The following is a 20,867-nucleotide window of genomic DNA, read 5'->3' on the forward strand; positions in this document are numbered from 1 at the left end:
GCCTGGGCTGATATTTTGTCCAAATTTTTTTTTAAAAAAAGAACATGCTTTTAAAATGCTTGGAAGCACATCCTGTAAAATCTGATGTGAAAATTCATACAAAATATAAGATTGGGAATACATTACAATAAATCGGAAGAATCGATGAGGTAGATATTGAATTTGTGCAATAGTGTAAAACGGGCGATAGCGAGTCGGCAGCCCGTTTTACATCTCTCACAATTTCTATTTCCACTGACTTCAATGGAAATAAAAATCGGAAGAGATATAAAACGGGCTGCCGATTCGCTAGCACCTGTTTTACACAATCACACTAAGTCAAAATCTACCTCAATGACACCACATCAATTTATATTATTGTGGTATTCAAGATTTTAAAGAATTATGGATAAATTGAACCCCAATAATATGATTGACATAATCACAAACACTACAAGGGGCAAGGACTTAAGCTCAGAAGGGAGAAGGTGAATAGACAATTTAGATGTAATTACTTTACACAGAGGGTGGTGAGCGTATAGCACAGACTACACACGAGGTAGTTCAGGCAAATGATGTTGGCAGATGCAAGCGGGTATCAGATAGATTCGCCAGAGAAAAGGATTAAGGGGGTCAGAGAGATAGAGCGGTATATGGTATTTTTTGAACTCTGGACTGGCCAGTGGTCCACAATGGTATCTTCTGATTCTACGCATTCCTATGTTCCTGTGACAACATCCCCTTCAGTACTGAGGAATACTTTAGCTTTTCCTTAGAAATATTGCAACAGGATTTACAAACTGCTCATTTTGAAACATCAGTGGAAAAGTTATTTAGTGTACTCGGCTCACAAAAGATCCTGTCAATAATGAGAGAACTTTCATATACAAGTCAATTTTAAACCAAGCAATAGTAAATGTGCAGGTTTTAAAACAAAATAGGTTCTGCATCAGATTTTGCAGTCACATATGTACCCAGTGCTAACAATTCCTAATCTAAATTTTTCTGAAAATTGTTTGTTAATATAGTTCGTACAAGGATATGCTACTTTCCTCACATTTTGCTGGTGTCACACACAGCACTACACTATTTATAGAGATTCACTTCTAACATTGCATTCGAGGCTATTCATTGTTCTATACTTATAATCATTACAATATTCAGGCTTCTGATTCCTTGGTTACAGGTCACTTTCACCGTAGAGCGCAGTTGAAAATGAGACATAGTCCAGGGCTCCTGGAACACCGTCTGACTCTCTGTATGGTGGCATGCTGGCAATGCAGTATTCAGCCTGTTCGGAGGGCAGCTCGCGACGCAATTCCTCAGCAAGAATGTAGGGCTGCATAAACAAAGAGATTTTGCTTGACATAGTCACTTCTTAAAAAAAAAAACACCTTTTAAAACTTCTTACTTGGAAATCTCTCATTGCCTCCACTGTGCCACATGTGGTCAAAACAACCTGCTCCCATGCCCTCTGCAATATTGCTGTGTGTAGGTGCCCACAGACAAGTTTCCTGCAAATTTCCCTTTCTAAGTGAGCAAAAACCATGCGCTCCACCTTCTCCCTCCCCACAGCAGCACAGTATTGATTGAGGCCTGGAAGATGGTTGCCTGCCATTCTCTACACCAAGAAGTAATCTTACTGAGGCAGACCAACAGAGGAGACAGTACTTTTAAAAATTTTAGTCAAAGATAATATTCTCAGTTTACAAAGATGACTTAAAGGAATTATGACTGAAAAATTGGGGAGGTTTTGTGCCAGAAACTGGCGTGATGGGCAGCACACTTGGAACCCACGCTCACTCAAAGACACCTGAGCCTTGCTCCAGTTTGAGTCTTGGATCTTATTTGCATAAAACTACAGAGCTGCGGATGCCAATCTGGTGTCCCTCAAACACTCATTTAGCACCCAGAAATTGGGAGCGACACGAGCAAATTTCTCCCCCTATATGCTTTTAAAAAGTCTTCATTTTAATTTTTGTTCACATTTGAAATAACTATTTTTTAAAATTAAATAGTCTACCCAGTTTGATCTTTTGTGTGGCAATTGGCCAGAGTGGCTGACCCAACTGTAAGTCTAAGCTTCTTTCCCTGTACCCGGCACCATCTCAGGACTGGAGCTTTGAACTAGATGATCAATAACCAGACAATCAGCTGCGAAAACTAGCTATTCATTACACCTAATTTATCAGCAAACTTTAATGGGGCTTCATTTTATAATATGCAAAAGGGAATACCCCATTCTATCATTTCTTATTTAAAAGAACCCAGAACTTACCTTATCTCCAGCCAGAATCCTGAAGGAAGCCACGACCTGCTCTGCTGTATCTGTGTCAGCAGTCTCTCGGGTCATGAAGGCGACGAAGGACTGGAAGGACACCATGCCAGTATTGTTTGGATCAATTAGGTTCATGATCCGAGTAAACTCAACCTCACCCTACAGAAAAAGTTGCAGATTTGAAATGCGAAAGAATAAACAGGAAGACATAGGAGGGTCCGATACCATAAGGAAATACAACAAAGCCTTTATTTTCTTTCCTGGCCAATCTTCTCAGTAAGGAGTGGCAATAGTGTAACTTGCGAGGGATTTGCAAGTTTTCAGATACACAATCTTATCAAAAATGTTCAAGGGAATAAAAACCTGTTCTGTTTATCAGTGGAATCTGGCTTTTTAAACAAAATCCCACTGGGGTCAACAGTGAGGCTACCGGAATGGACAATGGTGACCTACAGTAACTGATGCCACTATTGGTCACAGCAGGAAACTCTTAATTGTAGGAGATATATTTTCTGCATAATATCAGAAACTGATAGTCAACTGTTGGTTTACTACAATCTTGGGCTAAGGTCATCTGTATACTATTAAATGTACCAGTTCAGATTATGTTAATTCAAAATGGATGGTAATCCCAAGAATTATTTGTAACCTCAGGTATATTAAACATGCATCTATCATACCAGATCGAAGCCCATCGAGATGAGACAAGCTCTGAGATCATCTGGCTCCATCGCTCCATTCTTCTTCTATTGAGCAGATCAGCAAGTAAAAGGAACAGATGAAAGATTGAGGGATTTCCAGTAAAGCAGATCAGTAGCAGGCAGCCCCCAGATCCCGTAGTGTGTGGGTGATGAGGTAGGACACCAAGGAGGGGCCAGAGTCAAAAGGATCATTTAAAGTCCCAAGGATTCAGCAGTTCCAAATAAGGCAGGTGAGAAGCAGTTCGATAGGAGCATCATTGTTGTGAGCGGGAAGAGAGTGACTAACACACAGACATACCAGACAAATGGGAGGGACAACCATGGGATGAACATGAAGCAAAGAGGAAAAAAAAACATTGACATAGACCAAAAAAAGATGGATAACAAGGCCACATCACAAATTTAAAAGGAAAAAGAAAATAGAGTAATTTAGCACAGTTTTACTTGTATAAAGAAAGAAAAATAAAGCACAGTCCAGTTAGTACCTGTTTATCATTTCCAACATGTCCAAGGCTGATGAGGCAGGCTTTGAATTCTTTTGGTTGCAGTTTGCCAGAATCATCCTAGTATTGCACACAAGTTAGTTGCGGCATGCAATATGCATAACATAATGATAGTGTGTTTATTATTAACTACAGCATGCACCATATCAACTAAGATCAAAACCACAACTCACTCAGTTAATGCTAATTAGAACATTGGAACGAAGTACTAAAGTATTGAAAGTACTCAGTACTTATAATTACTCAGTACTTACACCAAGTCCATTACAACATGAATAGGACATATGTAAATTGGAGATGCAGTTGCTTTTGCATTCCACCTGTCCTAAATGTTGTTTCAGCTTTTCTTTTAAATAACCATATATCTTCTATATTAAAGTGTGCTGTATTTTATGCAATAAAATTTATGTACAAATAAAGTTATTACAGAAAATTCAGGGTAGTAAACATTTCCAACTAAAACTAACAGCTATAGGTACTTTGTTGCATGTGTCTTAGACTTAAATGTGAATAATCATAAATGTGAATAATCATAGGCCCCAAAATTCCTGGGGCTGAAAAGGGTGGGAAGCTAGATTTCTGCACAGGAGTGGTCCAGTTCCACCAGGATTCCACCACGTTTACCCTGGCCTTTCGAATTCCAGTCGGATAGACATTGACAGATCACAAGCCACACAATAAATTCTGCTCTAGAAAGGTCTCAGTGTAACTCTTGTCAGCTGAGAGCTGGTGCGAGTCTCTATGAGGCCTACTGAAAGGGCCCAAACCTTCAATACAATAAGGTAATTCATATTGGAGGGGATCAATTACCTTGTCTGGAAGCTCAAAGTCTCCTATTGGAGCCGAAGACTAAAAAAATATTTTCTTCGGCTCCATTGGACTTTTGGGAACTTCTGGCGGAGCAGCTTTGGACCACTCCATCTTACAAAGGCGGATTGGGGCGAGCGCAGCTGATGCATCCTTGCAGGCACCAGCCATGCAAATGCCGCCCCATCCCACGATTTGGATGGGATCTCTGGTCTGAGGTTCTGGTGGGTGAAGATTCTGCTGCACTAGCACCAGTGAAACAAACTCTTTCTTCCCACCACCCCGCCATCCAGGAATTTGGGGACCATAGAATTTAACAGCACAGGAAGAGGCCATTCAGCCCATCGTGCCTCTGCCGGCTCTCTGAAATAGCTATATATTTAGTCCCATTTTCCTGCTGTTTCCCCATATCCTCTCATTTTTTAATTTTTCAATATATGGATCACCCATTCACACAAACGGGGTTTAAAAGCAAACCAATCCAAAATTAGTAAGCCAGATCAATTTAGAACATCTTCAACAGTGGAACACTAGTACAATAAAAGGTGGGTTGCAATAGAGAAGGACCATGTTATCAGTAGCCAACATTGTCATTTTCAGGGTTTAATGAAACTGTTACTCATCAGAACAAACTGGTGCATGAATTAATTTCAGGTTTATAGTAATCTATCTTGAGGTATTAGCTAGTTCAGTTACATGCACTTACAATATATTCTACAGTGGGTTCAATCGAACAGTTTCAGGGCTAGAAACTAAAGTAAGCACAGCTAACCATATGAATAGAAAGGGGACAATCTAGGAGAATTATCACAGTCTACAGTTGACACTTCATATGAATTAGATCACACTCTGTCAGTGACCCTTAAAGGAACTGCAGGATAATTTCTGAACTGAATAGTATAATTGTTTTTATAATTGTTATTTTAGAAGTAATAATGCAAATTAGGAGTTGGTATGCTCCAATGATCTTCACCAAATCTAGTTTATATAGTAGTCATCATGGGAAATGTACACAATTTTGTTTTCTATTGATGTTGTTAATGAATTTTGAATCTGAAAAGGGTTTCTCATCACTCTGACAGCTAACAAGATGCACAGTCTGTCTGAAAACTTCCGTCTGGTCAGTAATGTTATATTAAAACAATGCTGGGTGAATTTCCACTGGAGTTCTCCTGCTTGTCCACCGTAACTTTGGTGGAAGAGCTGCGGAAACAACAACGCTTCACAGGAGAGAAAAAGTGACACAATAAGCCACCATAAAATGTGAGTGTCTACTTCCAACAGATGTTTAACATACTGATATTAAAAGCGTCATGCTAGATAAAAGGAACACTGTACCCTGTCAAAGTGACTGAATGAAGATCGGAATTCATTAATTTGTTGCTGGGTGATTCCTTTGGCATCTCTGGTTAGAATCTGGGTCTCAATCTCATTGATAGTCCTGGCAATTGTGGTAAGAAGCAGCTCCCAGCCAACACGGATGTGCTACCGAAATTAGTAAAAAAAAAAGTTTAAAATTGCCATAGCAACAAACTTAAGATGTAAATATACCTCACCTGAACACAAGACTCAAATCACGGAGTACTTTTTCAGGTTAAAAGGCTACTACACATGGCACATTGCTCTTAAATATTTTGAGATTATGTTTTGTGCTATGTTACGTGAAATCGACTTTAACAAGCCTTTTGTTACAACATGAAAAAGGTTGGCTCCCGTGGGTCAGGTGATAGTGAGGATGAAGTTCATATTGTTCTTACGTTTGTTTATCATTTCTATTAGATGGGTGGGAGGATCTAACATGCATTTTATTCTCCTTACAAACATCGGACCTGATGTTGAATCAGCATTGGTGCTAATGTTTCTCTAATAGGTGACTGCACTTAATCACCAAATATTTAAGCTGTCCAAAATTAAAAACAAGTCCAAGGGTGGTCTAAGCATCTTACAAAATACTAAAAAATTCCCCACAAACTATTTTAAGGAAGAAACATGTTTTTAAGAACTTGTATTCCATTGGGTCAAGAGATTGTCCCGGATTTATTTTGAAAATTTTTTCTCCCCTATTCTCCTTGCACTACACACCTGCTCCAGTAGAGAGGACAGGCTGAAGATCAGATTCCAAACCTCTGCTAGTTCCAATATATTGCTTGGCTGCTGGAAGATGTAACGGGCAATCTGGAGTGACTGGCCTTTGAAGCACTTCAGATATAACACACATTCTTTATAGCTCACTCATTCACAATGAAACCACACAAAAAAACCTCCTCTGTAGCACAACCTTCACAATAACATCCACCCAGTACCTCCATGGTATAATTGGTGTGCTTGTTATCGAAGATGAGGGCCTCCTGAATAAGTTGATGGTCTCCTTCCAGTTTGTCAACGTTGAATTTGTAGTTAATGATGACCTCCTCGTACTGCTTCAGTTGGTTCATCTGATCTTCCAGGGTTCCACTCATTTCAATAGAACTTTGAGCTATTTCCTGTATTTAAATTCTAAGAGTTACAATAATATTCAGCCTTCAAAGACCAATATGAGACTTAATCAGAATATGTTTTGTTCAATTTTTGAGCTATTTTACTTTGCATCCTAACTGGAGTACAAGCTACCATTGAATTTAAACTTGTAAGCCAAATCCACATTCATTAGGAAGGTGCTCAAAGCGATCTTGATGATTAAATAAATAATGGAATGGGTGCAAGTCATTGCAGAACACCAAATACACTCAGGTGACATATCACAATGAACAGTTTGAAAATTCTTCAATGTCTCATTTTATTTCCTGCCCTGATTATGGTACGAACAGCAGCAGGGAGCTATATGTGTTTAAGAAATCAATTCTCAACTGGGTGGCATATGTGCACTATCCATCACAATTGGCTCCCATGGTAGTCTCACTGTAATGCTTTTCTTCACAAAAAGAAAAATGCTATATACTGGATCTGGACGTTTTTTAAAAATTCGTTCATGGGATGTGAGCTTTGCTGGCCAGGCCAGCATTTAATGCCCATCCCTAAATCCCCTCGAGAACGTGGTAGTGAGCCGCCTTCTTGAACTGCTGCAATCTGTGTGGTGAAGGTTCTCCCACAGTGCTGTTAGGAAGGGAGTTCCAGGATTTTGACCCAGCGATGATGAGGGAACAGCAATATATTTTCAAGTCAGGATGGTGTGTGACTTGGAGGGGAACGTGCAGGTGGTGTTGTTCACATGTGCCTGCTGCCCTTGTCCTTCTAGGTGGTAGAAGTCGCGGGTCTGGGAGGTACTGTCAAAGAAGCCTTGGCGAGTTGCTGCTGTGGATGGTACACACTGCAGCCACAGTGCGCCAGTGGTGAAGGGAGTGAATGTTTAGGGTGGTGGATGGGGTGCCAATCAAGCGGGCTGCTTTGTCCTGGGTGGTGTCGAGCTTCTTGAGTGTTGTTGGGGCTGCACTCATCCAGGCAAGTGGAGAGTATTCCATCACACTCCTGACTTGTGCCTTGTAGATGGTGGAAAGGATTTGGGGAGTCAGGAGGTGAGTCACTCGCCAAAGACTACCCAGTCTCTGACCTGCTCTTGTAGCCACAGTATTTATATGGCTGGTCCAGTTAAGTTTCTGGTCAATGCTGACCCCCAGGATGTTGATGGTGGGGGATTCGGTGATGGTAATGCCGTTAAATGTCAAGGGGAGGTGGTTATACTCTCTCTTGTTGGAGATGGTCATTTCCTGGCACTTGTGTGGTGCGAATGTTATTTGCCACTTATCAGCCCAAGCCTGGATGTTGTCCAGGTCTTGCTGCATGCGGGCACGGACTGCTTCATTATCTGAGGGGTTGCAAATGGAACTGAACACTGTGCAGTCATCAGCGAACATCCCCATTTCTGACTTTATGATGGAGGGAAGGTCATTGATGAAGCAGCTGAAGATGGTTGGGCCTAGGACGCTGCCCTGAGGAACTCCTGCAGCAACATCCTGGGGCTGAGATGATTGGTCTCCAACAATCACTACCATCTTCCTTTGTGCTAGGTATGACTCCAGCCACTGGAGAGTTTTCCCTCTAATTCCCATTGACTTCAATTTTACTAGGGCTCCTTGGTGCCACACATGGTCAAATGCTGCCTTGATGTCAAAGGCAGTCACTCTCACCTCACCTCTCGAATTCAGCTCTTTTGTCCATGTTTGGACCAAGGCTGTAATGAGGTTTGGAGCAGAGTGGTCCTGGCGGAACCCAAACTGAGCATCGGTGAGCAGGTTATTGGCGAGTAAGTGCCACTTGATAGCACTGTCGACGACACCTTCCATCACTTTGCTGATGATTGAGAGTAGGCTGATGGGGCGGTCATTGGCCGGATTGGATTTGTCCTGCTTTTTGTGGACAGGACATACCTGGGCAATTTTCCACATTGTCGGGTAGATGCCAATGTTGTAGCTGTACTGGAACAGTTTGGCTAGAGGCGTGGCTCGTTCTAGAGCACAAGTCTTCAGCATTACAGTGATAGTAGTTTCAACACTTAACATGTCAAATCACTGTGAGGCAGCAATGAGAAAAAGCTTAATTATATTACTAGGTCTGTTGGATGGATGAGCTCAGTTGGGCCAAATGACCTCCCTCATTTGTATGTATCTTGTGAACTTGTGACTGTTCCACAACAACTTACACTTCTACAGTGCTCCTCATATACAGAAAGATGCCTTGACGTGCTTTACACAGTGGAGGGAAAGGGTCAATGCCAAGCAGGAGGGAGAAAAAGAACAAGATCAGAAAAAAAGAGGTATTGTGTGCAGCTAAAAGCATGGTCCAAGAGTTGGGTTTTTATGAGGCTTTTGAAGAGATGGAGTTAGCAAGGAAGAGGAATCCAGGAAGGGAGTTTTTATGGATAGAGGTGTAATTGCTGAAAAAGTGTGGCTGCCAATGTTGGAGCAGAGAGGTGAGCAGACAACTGATGTCAGAGGAGCGGAGGTGCAAGCAGGAATTTAAGGCTGCAGAAGTCTGATGAGGTAAGATAGAATAATGTCGTGGTGGGATTTGAAATTGAGGATGAGGATTTTAAAATAATTTTACTGGAGCACACAGACCAAGTGGATCTTTGCAAGGGTGGATGAACTCTGACCAAGTTTTTGATTACTCCCTCTACTAGCCTATTTGTTGATTTGGCATACATTTATTTCCTTACAGCTCTGTGATGTGCCTTGGGATGCTTTTCTACATTTAAGGTGCTATATAAATGCAAGGCACTTTGTTGAACATAAGACATACTTTAAAACAGAAAAATTGTATTTACTATTCAGAGTTGAATTTTAAAAGCTGACTAGTATTCCTATCTTACCTCCATCTTACGCTGAATCCAAGGTCCAATGACATTAGCCTGGCTGGCAAACTGGCGACGCAGGCGTTCGTTAGAATGCTGCCGTACAAGCTCCTCTTGCAGGGTCCCGTCTCTCTGAGGAACCAATTTTTTTACCTGCCATTTAAAATGATTTGGTTTTAATTCAACATACACTGAACCAATTAATCTACTCATTAATATTGCCTTCATCATTTGTTTGCATTCTCAAATATGATCTTATCATTGAAAATGACATTAAAAAATACATCAGGAATCCTTATCCATTGCATGTGTGATTTCAGTATTAAATCTAAATGAATCAAATGTTGAACAGAGGTTGTTGAAAATGATGGAATGGTGATGATAAATAGAAGTGGTAAACCATACTGCAATGCAATGAATAACAGGAAGGCAAAGCTATTTTCTGCTAACGTGTTCAGTACTTGCAATTTACCATTTTCCTTTGAGCATTCAGTCCATTAGATGTTAAAATGGACGGAGTTTTAAAAGGTACATTAAAAATTAAAAAAAAAGTTTGCTACACTTTCATGAATCTGGGGTGATGGGCATCATTGCAAAAGGTGTCTGCCTCCTTCAAATTTTCATTAATTTCCTAGCTACAGAGGCAGGTAACTTGTTCTCAGTCTGTGCTAATGTATTAAGAGCAAATAAGAACAATCAACATAGACGCTTACACATAGGAGTAGGTCATTGAGCCTAACATATCTGTGCTGGCTCTTTGCTAGAGCAATCCAAAACTATTCCGACCAGCTTCCTCTCTCCCCAAAGCCCCGTATTTTCTACCGCTTCAAATACTTGTCTACTTTTCCCCTAAAAGGTGCAATGATCTCTGCCTCAAACAAAGCATTCCTTTCTCCAACAATTCTCTGCATAATGAAGCCAAGCTGTAAAGAAAAAATAAATCTTGCAAATCTGAAATAAAACCAGAAGGTGCTAAAACTACACAGCAGATCTGTCCGTATACAGAAAGAGAAAAAAAAAATCAAGGTTGGTCTAGACCCTTCATCAGAAGGGAAGAACTCAGCAATGAGTTTTGATAAGAGTCTACAACCAAAATATTAACATCTCTCTTCTCTTTTCAGATGTTGATGAATATGCTGTGTATTTACAGCACTTTCTGTTTTTTTTTTAAGACCCGAGTCATTTCTGATTGATTCATTTGTGAGAATATTTTGTCTGGTGATACCTTGTCCCATTTGGCACTGATTTCTTCACAGGATATCATGCTGTAAGGATTTGACACTTTGGTTGAGATGCTATAGGTCTGAGTAATCTTCTGTACTTCGTTAAGGATTCCCAGGATGGCCTGCCTCTCACTGTCTGCTTCCGGCAGGGTGGCTTTAAACTGTTCATGGGCTGCTATCAGACTCTAAACATCAGGAGAAATGAGGGGGGGGGGGAAGCATTACACTTTATGTAGAGTATTTTATTATGATAAAAAAATCACTTATACTAACTTGAAAGTTGTAATTACAATAAAATCATCTGTATTTACTTCTGCTTTGGTATGCTTTCAATAAACAGAGTTTTTTTGGTGAAGGCAACAGGCACATAAATCGGTAAATGTTACTGCAATTTCACAGCTAATAGAAAGCACAAACACATGCACAAATATCCCAACCATGACTAATGTGTTGGCTCACATTATCTGTTAGTGATTTTTGTAATTTTGTTTGTCAGAGCAATGAACTGCAAATTACTGAACTGCTGCTTTAAAGTAATTATATTGGAACACCGATGCTGGATATTTTATCTACTCTGATAATTCCTTCAAAGATTCCCTTCAAACTCCAGAAACAACCTCAGACAGCAAGGCCCAAGAACAAGTTCATACTACATATATAAAATATTTTTCTTTAAAAAGAAAATGGAATGGATTCAAAAATTGAGGATTTTGGTTTTTTTTAATTCCAATTACGTTGGGTACAATGCAAAACTGTTGGCTTTAGTTTAGTAGCAATGAGAAGCTGTATTTGTAGACATTACATTCATGCTAGGCTCCAGTGCACAGCCAGTAATTCTATATGACTACATAAAGTCATGCAATTAGAATGAATTACCACATCTTATCAACACCAATACCATTAATGTGCTCCATTGGTATCCACTATTTTGTTTAAGCAAACATACTGTACCTGAATCTCTTCAATGGTGTGAACAATAAACATGTCTTGTAGGTCTTCCATTGCTCCTTCTATCCAGTTGTTAAAGGGGGCAGACCTCTTAGCAAACTCCAAGAAGAGCTGATCGATGGTTTCCAGTAATTTCTCGGTTCTCTAAAAGTTTAACCAATTGGAAAGATCAGGAATATTTACTCACTGCCATGAAAGGGTTGTGAAGTTTAGGAGTTGTTAGTCATGGGCGTATATTCAAATTTTTTTTTGAACAAACTGGCACTGTTGGTGGCACTGTGCTGGAGCTCCACACAGCGAAGGGAGTAGCTCAGCCTCTACATTACTAAGTTTCAGGTCTTGAATCTGGTAGGGGGCAGGGAAGGGGAGAAGCGGGGATGTGGGCAATCAAATAGTGTATCCGTCAAATTGGTGTTGCACGCTGCCTAGTGGCTGATCTTGCTCTCTTAGCCAACGAGAAGTGTGGCTTGCAAGGGGATAAAACAATGGAGAAAGAAAATGGGAAATGTGATTGTGTGTTTTTCCTGGGATGATTATGTACTCTAAATATAACAGCATTATGGTTCATAATGCTCATTTCATACAAGGACATTCAAGCCATGTACATTTTTAGCCTCTTCCCTCAGTACTAATTACATTGGTTCTTTATACCCCACTGTTGTGTGGAGAACCTGTTTTAATCTGCTTTGGGAGTTGCTGCCAACACCACTTCCCCCTATTCTGGCTGGTCCATCAACCTCTAACATTGTCCATTCATAGATAAGATAAAGTTTGCTCTTTGTCATATTCTCAGTATATTAAAAAAAATTGTTCAACTTACATACCCGTTGAACTGGGGATTTATGAATTATTGACCTCTTCTTTTAAGGCTCGCAAAGATGTTTAAAATGGTTCCTCGAATTTCAACAACAATTCCAAGGCCATTTCCTTCCTACTTCTCTGCCATAATTATGAGCGCCAATGTGAAATAAGCCAGAAATGAGTGTAAATCAAATTATGAGCAATAGCCTCTGTGCTCTGTGGCAAAATAGAATCACTGCTTTGTGTCACATTATTGCAAAAAAGAAATTACCCCATTGCAAGTTAGAGAAGATGATCAAGATATTAAAAACTAAATCTTTAACCAGCTTAGATTTTTCTTCTCTCTGCAGTAATTTTGCACATTCTTCACTCTGCAGATCAAGAGGCTACAATTCACAAAGGTCTACCATATTTCACGAGAAATATGTAAATAATGCTAGAGGTGTAGCTTCACTTCTGTAACAGAGCCACTGTGTGGTGAACTTGGGCAACTGCATAGACACTTAGGGCTCAATTTTGAAAGGTTGGCAGGTTGGCAGCAGGGGGAGGGGGGTGAAGGTGCGCATGGCAAACCCGAATTAAGAAAAACTTACCATTTCCAACCCGATCGCAATGTAATTGATGGTGATTAAAGTTCTTTCCAGGTTTCGCCCCTGGCAGCCTGCCTGATTGACAGGCTGGCTGCCGACAGGAGCTGCAACGCCGAGGTGGTGGTGGGGGGTGCGGGGGAAAAAGAAAGAAAGAAGAGAGAGAAAGAAAGAAGAGAAAGAAAGAAGGAAGAGAAAGAAGGAAGAGAAAGAAGAGAAAGAGACACATCACCCGGCACTGGAACAGAAAATCGGGGGGACGAAGAGGGGAAGATCAGAGAGGGAGACATCGGAGCAGAGTGGAAAGGTAGGTTGATTTTGTGCAATGGTTTGTTATTTAATTTATTTCGTTTCTTTTTGTCTGATCCGGCCCTTCACGTCTGGTTTCACCAGGCGTGAATCAGAAGCCATGGGAAAGCCACCCAGGTAAGTTAAAAATCGTTCTAACTACCTAATATGTCACAAGTAAAGTTCCTCAAGTACCTCAATGAGGTACATTTGGCTCTTTAACTACCATCCCACTGGCTTTAATTGCCGGCGGGACTTACAGATTCGGGACGCCCGCGCGCACACAGGTGTATCTGTGGGAAACTCTGAAGTCGGCGGGTTGGAGCCGGCTTCCGAACCCGCTCTGCATTTCTGCAATTTTCGCAGCCCCCCCCCGCCCCCATAATTTAAGTTTAAAATTGAGCCCTTAACAACAACTTTCTAGGCTGCATGCTTCCCAGAATTTCTAGCACAAAGATTCCATTTAATTGCTTAAAATCTGCCCTCAACTGGGACAATAAAAGTCCCTCAAAAATATTATTTTTCTCATTACAAATGTCTTCTGTATCCCTGGGCTATGAAAAGAGAAACTAATGTCAACCAGGGTTCCTGCTCCTGATTGTTGTCCAGTGACCGAAGCCATGGTCAAGTTCCAGCTTGCCAGGATGGCCCCCACGGTCAATTAGTCTGCCTACTATCACTAACTATCTGGGCACTTCTGTTAATGGATATGAGGGTGAGATACCAGAGGATTCCTGCTACTCATGGAACTGTAACCCAGGAAGATTCAACGCCTTCAGAAGAGGGGGGGGAAAAAAAAGAGGATTTTTCAAAATAGTAACTTTAAATTAAAATAAATATTTACTCCTTTGCCTTGATATAGTAAGGATTTCTTGAGTCACTAGGTCAAGGAGCAGGGATGTTGTTTGACCAGGTCAGAACTGTGTCTAGGGTCCAATTTGGAAATGGCAGAGGGCTGAGGATTCCTTTTTAGAAATAATAAGCTTATTTGAGGAAGATTAAAAAGTACAACAACTGTCACGTATAAGGATTTTCGGAACATTCATTCAGCAGCATGAATGGAGTTTCCTTCTGCTATGAGTCTCCAAAGAGCTTGGATTCAAATCTGCCTGCCATTAGGGGTATTTTGATTCATTTCAATAACTTTTGTCTAAGAACTGTATAACCTACATAGATTATTCTTTTTTTGTGGCAACACAATATTGCAAGAGCATAGCACTGGTTTATTCACTTGTCCATCATTCCTCCTTCACTGCCTCATCAGACAGTTTAAAACTAAACTCAATGTCTGGCAAATATGAAGAGCAAACGTGGTGTCTAAAATAGCACATCAGTGGATGGGTGTACTTTTTAGAAAGGTACAATAGTGTGACAAATCATGTTGAAGCAATTTGTGGATTCACAAGCAGATGCACTGATGGATCATTAGGTGTCCTTTTTCTAAGGTAGCCAACATGAGAGCAAACACTTCCAAAATTGATAAAAATTCCCTCAATCCAGCTCAAGTTATTGAGGTGGTACATCACTCCTTGCTGATACACTAATGAAAACAGCAGACATATTGGAATGCATCTGTCCTTGGCTAAAGGAGAGGAAATATTTGTTATTCTTTACAGATCTGGTACATTGTTTCTCAAAAGGTTGGTGAGGTGACATCACTTATTACCTATATGTGAACCAGAGACATGACTTGTTCTGTGTTTGCACAATGTTAAAAAGAACCCAATGTCCTATGAGAAAACTAGTTGAAACCTGGTGAAACGGATTGTGTTAAGGGGACAAGGTAGTGTTCACAAATGCACCAAGAACTAAGTCTTCTCCTTTTAGTGGAGCAAGAACATTAAAAGAATGTGTGAAAACTCTGACAGATTAGTGTGTTTATCCAGTGAGTGGCTGGTCAGGAAGATCCCAGATCCTTCTGAAGTCTGTGCGTAGTTGCTTGATCTCAGCTAGGTCCTCAGTGGAGTGCAATTCAATTGGTCTCACTGGCCCTGGGTTAGGGAGTGGGAAAAAAAAAGTAAGGATTTCCGTTCCCCACTGGAAGTGCATGTGTGTGACCATCATGGGATGCCAACACTGTTCAATATCCTGCTGATGCTCACTATTGGGGATCACACATAATACAAGCACTTGGGTGAGATACCAGAGAATGTCCACCGCCTTTGGACCAATAAGGAGTCAACACATTCAGAAGTGGAGGAGAATGGAGAGGAGGGAGGAAAAGGAATATACGTTATTCTCTACTCTCTCAGGACAATACTTGGCATTGGTACAGTAACACACAATTACAAAGGATTACAATTACAAATTACACTTACAGGTCATGTGTTTTCCTGCTAATATTGAGCCATGTGATGCAATGATAAGACTACGGGGGTGAAATTCGACTTGGGCTGAGATGCAAATCGGGCAGGATCACACCTGCCGCCAGTTATACATCCCGTCGGATATTCAGTTCCAGTGACTTCAATGGGATTGAATATTGGATGGGATATATCACATATAAACAGCCACCCAACCTCAAACAGACCATCGTTCGCAGCAAGTTACCCAGTTTTCAGGAGAACAGCGTCCACGACACCACACAACCCTGCCACGGCAACCTCTGCAAGACATGCCAGATCATCGACACGGATACCACCATCACACGAGAGGATACCACCCACCAGGTACATGGTTCATACTCCTGTGACTCGGCCAATGTTGTCTACCTCATACGTTGCAGGAAAGGATGCCCCGGAGCATGGTACATTGGCGAGACCATGCAGACACTGCGACAACGGATGAACGGACACCGCGCAACAATCGCCAGACAGGAGGGTTCCCTCCCAGTCGGGGAACACTTTAGCAGTCAAGGACATTCAGCCACCGATCTTCGGGTAAGCGTTCTCCAAGGCGGCCTTCGAGACACACGACAACGCAAAATCGTCGAGCAGAAGTTGATAGCCAAGTTCCGCACCCATGAGGACGGCCTCAACCGGGATCTTGGGTTCATGTCACGCTACACGTAACCCCACCAGCAAAAAGGGGGAAAAAATTATATGTTTTTTAATATTCTCTCTCTCTCTCTGCCATTTTGGGTTTCTTTCTGCCTGCCTGTGTAATTGACACAATGTAAATCCAGTGTACTGGGAAGTGCTGTTCTCCGTGACTGGCCTGTTTGAATAACAACGACACCTTTTGATTGGTGTGATGCTGTCCCAGCATAGTATAAGATATGCGATTTGAGAACCTTTTCACTCATTCAACTGACGAAGGGGATAATCTCCGAAAGCTTGTGATTTTAAAATAAATTTGTTGGACTATAACCTGGTGTTGTAAGATTCCTTACATTTGTCCACCCCAGTCCATCACTGGCATCTCCACATCAGGGATATATCACGGCAGCGGATGCGATACCGCCCGTTTTTGCATCCCCGCCCAAGTCAAATTTCACCCCCCAATATCTTCACAGCATCCAAAAAGCTGTGACTGTAAACTGCCACTGTACATCTTAGCACAAAACAACAATGGCAGTGTTTAGAAATTACAGTAATTCTGGGTAAAATTGTGCCATGTTGAGCAAGAAGGTTCTATAACAACACATAAATTACACGGATACACTTAATAGTATATCAATTAGTGTTAATTGTGTTCAGGTGATGCATATTAATTGGGGACTCTCGTATCCATTTATATGAGAGCTTATCTAGGGGGTGCATAGAGGGTAATGTGGATCTCCGTATAAAGGCTTGGAAGCAACTGAAGACCAGGCTCTAGTATTCTATCTTTCACCACCTGGCTATTCAATTTATTACACATACCTCCTGCCCGGTGATATCTTAACCATTAATATCAGCTGCATGTAATCAGAAAATTGACCTTCTTATGTATAAGTTGTACAATAACAGTGTGCAGATATAAAACCATCTGCATAAGATATGTGTCAAGTACAAATGGTGGTCCTGTCCTAATATGTATGATATGTTTAGAGAGTTTATTCAGAGCTTACCTTTATTTAGTTAGTTATCAATCAAATAAATCTCACCTCTAAAGTCTCTCTCCGTTTCTGAGTATGAGTTCCAAGATTGTCCCACTGATCACAGATTTTCTGGCATCGTTCATTTATTCCAACGGCATTGTGATAATCCAACTCACTTTTTAAAAAAAAAATCAATAAGATTGCTGAATTGTAATTCCTCAGTTTAGGGATTCATAAAATTGTAACAAAGCAATAGCTCTCAATCTACTGCCTTATTCAAAAGTTTGTACTGTAACAGCTAAGTTTTTATTGTAATAAACTGTGTTTGGAGTTCACTCCTGTTTGTTACTTTACAGTCACTTAAAGATGCAGCAATTTCAGATAGTGTCACACTTGGTACTCTCTGTTTTTAGTGGTACATGTCACCAGCTTTTTATTTTTTCCTAATACCAATTAACTTTGGCATTTCAGCTCATTACCTTGTCACAGCAGTCACACACCATCAAACATAATGCCAAAGGATCCTTTACACTGACAAAATGAAGCATTCTAGACTTCAACACCCCAGGAAACATTAAGCATTGCATTCTGGTCTTATCAGTCAATAGGCTTTGCAGCAACATCAATCTTTATATCCCCAATGGTTACCAGCTATTACAGTGTGCCGTGTGCATGCTTATATCACTCAAATAGGAGATGCAAGGCCAAAAGATTATATAAACAGCAGTCGCCCTAGGCCTCCTTTCAGTGAGCATTTGGACTTCCCATGGTTTGATTGTGCACATGACCTGTGGTACTGCTGAGACCAATGTGCTATTTAACAGGCATTTGTTGTTGAGGACAAAAGGGGATCATTCTACTGCTTTCTTGTTTCGCTCCTCTCCACATCTGAACCAAAGATGGGGAAAGGTGCTCAAGTGCCTACTGTAAAAAAAAAATGGATAAACTTGTATCCAATAACCGCTAACTTGACAAGAGTAAGATACGTGTTTGGTGCAAGTGACATTTTCTAGCCAGCCAGGTATCCAGTATAAAAGCCTGGTACGATATATGCACCATGACCAATACACCAGATTTTATAGTTAGTGCCTTCAAGATTCCTGATGGTGCTCTTCCACACACAGTGAGGTCTTTTAAAAGACACTCATTTTCAATTTATCACATCTGTTTAGATGAGGATACATAACACAGAATGAATTATAGTCTTGGCTTCTCTTAGTATGGTGTGGTTTGGAAATACAAAAGATGTATTTGGCATTTGCAAGTCATCACTTGTAATGAAAGCAGAATTTTTTTCCCTGTAACGTGTGAAATTTGTGCAATGATTTCAGACCGTTTTCAAATAGCTATAGTTTAAAAAGTAGACTTGTTTCACAAAAATTCAGCATGAAAAATTACAGAAATGGGCCAAAATTCCTCAGCTCCCCCAATGGTGCTCCTGGGGTCGAAGTCAGACACAAGAGGCCCAATGGAGACAGGATATGGGCCACTCAGAATCCTGCCTGCAGCCAATCTACCTGGGATAGGCAGAACTTATATATGCCCCAAACATGGTGCCTTGCATTATACGCTAAGAGGGCAAATTCCTTGGACATGGCCTCACTAATACCCGGCGACCTGGGTGCCAGGATGAATCCGGTGCACAGATCCTTTCAGTGGTGGAAGTAGGACCCCTTGAGGAACCAGGTTTGGGAGTTGGTCTGAACTCCCAATCAAAATCCTAGCTTATTAGTGATATTGGCCTCCTTATAAATAAAGTGGGGGCCAATCGGGCTGATTAAATAAAATTGTACGCTGGTGGTACCAGCCGCCAAAAGAGCAGCTTGTCAACACCGCTTTTTCTGTCCCCTCCTCTGGCATGTGCCCAATGTGTACCATTAAGTGACCTGGATACTCTTGCGAGGGGGTGGGCGGTGCGCAGGAGCAGAAGTCAGAGGTGCCCACTCCACTGCAATTCCACTAGCGGAGCGGGGCTGAGGATTTTCGGTCCTTCGGTGTCTAGACCAAAGTCCCAGCAGCATCTAAAACCCAAACTGATCAAACTATTGGTCCTTTGAAGGACCAAAACATAAAACAAAAGAGATGTGATTTAAATACTAGTAACTGTTGCAATGCTGCTTAGCTCATAATCTGGAAGGGGCCTTACAGCCTGACCCTGCCTCTTCATTGTAAACTGAGAGAATGGACTCAGATAAAATAAGCGATCCATATCAAGTCTACTGGTCCGCATGTCCTTTGATCATACCAAGTTTTTTTTTATTCGTTCACGGGATGTGGGCGTCGCTGGCAAGGCCGGCATTTATTGCCCATCCCGAATTGCCCTCGAGAAGGTGGTGGTGAGCCGCCTTCTTGAACCGCTGCAGTCCGTGTGGTGACGGTTCTCCCACAGTGCTGTTAGGAAGGGAGTTCCAGGATTTTGACCCAGCGACAATGAAGGAACGGCGATATATTTCCAAGTCGGGATGGTGTGTGACTTGGAGGGGAACGTGCAGGTGGTGTTGTTCCCATGCGCCTGCTGCCCTTGTCCTTCTAGGTGGTAGAGGTCGCGGGTTTGGGAGGTGCTGTCGAAGAAGCCTTGGCGAGTTGCTGCAGTGCATCCTGTGGATGGTGCACACTGCAGCCACAGTGTGCCGGTGGTGAAGGGAGTGAATGTTTAGGGTGGTGGATGGGGTGCCAATCAAGCGGGCTGCTTTATCTTGGATGGTGTCGAGCTTCTTGAGTGTTGTTGGAGCTGCACTCATCCAGGCAAGTGGAGAGTATTCCATCACACTCCTGACTTGTGCCTTGTAGATGGTGGAAAGGCTTTGGGGAGTCAGGAGGTGAGTCACTCGCCGCAGAATACCCAGCCTCTGACCTGCTCTCGTAGCCACAGTATTTATATGGCTGGTCCAGTTAAGTTTCTGGTCAATGGTGACCCCCAGGATGTTGAAGGTGGGGGATTCGGCGATGGTAATGCCGTTGAATGTCAAGGGGAGGTGGTTAGACTCTCTCTTGTTGGAGATGGTCATTGCCTGGCACTTATCTGGCGCGAATGTTACTTGCCACTTATGAGCCCAAGCCTGGATGTTGTCCAGGTCTTGCTGCATGCAGGCTCGGACTGCTTCATTATCTGAGGGGTTGCGAATGGAACTGAACACTGTGCAGTCATCAGCGAACATCCCCATTTCTGACCTTATGATGGAGGGAAGGTCATTGATGAAGCAGCTGAAGATGGTTGGGCCAAGGACACTGCCCTGAGGAACTCCTGCAGCAATGCCCTGGGGCTGAGATGATTGGCCTCCAACAACCACTACCATCTTCCTTTGTGCTAGGTATGACTCCAGCCACTGGAGAGTTTTCCCCCTGATTCCCATTGACTTCAATTTTACTAGGGCTCCTTGGTGCCACACTCGGTCAAATGCTGCCTTGATGTCAAGGGCAGTCACTCTCACCTCACCTCTGGAATTCAGCTCTTTTGTCCATGTTTGGACCAAGGCTGTAATGAGGTCTGGAGCCGAGTGGTCC

At 41.9% G+C, this 20,867-nt stretch overlaps 1 protein-coding gene across 2 annotated transcripts in view; it reads right to left on the minus strand.

Moving 5' to 3' along the window:
- Positions 1-308: 308 nt before the first annotated feature.
- The window catches only part of LOC137324441 (alpha-actinin-2), an 81,598-nt gene continuing 61,039 nt past the window's right edge, over positions 309-20,867 (minus strand). Inside the window, exons 13-21 of one of the 2 annotated variants that reach the window (XM_067988717.1) lie at positions 17,430-17,538; positions 11,730-11,870; positions 10,781-10,963; positions 9,574-9,708; positions 6,572-6,751; positions 5,607-5,753; positions 2,938-3,003; positions 2,258-2,416; positions 309-1,318 (exon numbers count right to left, since the gene is read on the minus strand). In XM_067988717.1, coding sequence (XP_067844818.1) covers positions 1,160-1,318; positions 2,258-2,416; positions 2,938-3,003; positions 5,607-5,753; positions 6,572-6,751; positions 9,574-9,708; positions 10,781-10,963; positions 11,730-11,870; positions 17,430-17,538 — 1,279 coding nt within the window. In that variant the 3' untranslated portion in view covers positions 309-1,159. Of the gene's footprint in view, positions 1,319-2,257; positions 2,417-2,937; positions 3,004-3,443; positions 3,522-5,606; positions 5,754-6,571; positions 6,752-9,573; positions 9,709-10,780; positions 10,964-11,729; positions 11,871-17,429; positions 17,539-20,867 lie in introns of both variants that reach the window. The other variant, XM_067988718.1, reaches the window with a different exon arrangement.

Source organism: Heptranchias perlo, chromosome 8 (genome assembly GCF_035084215.1).
Source record: "Heptranchias perlo isolate sHepPer1 chromosome 8, sHepPer1.hap1, whole genome shotgun sequence".
In the NCBI taxonomy this organism is placed as follows: Eukaryota; Metazoa; Chordata; class Chondrichthyes; order Hexanchiformes; family Hexanchidae; genus Heptranchias; species Heptranchias perlo.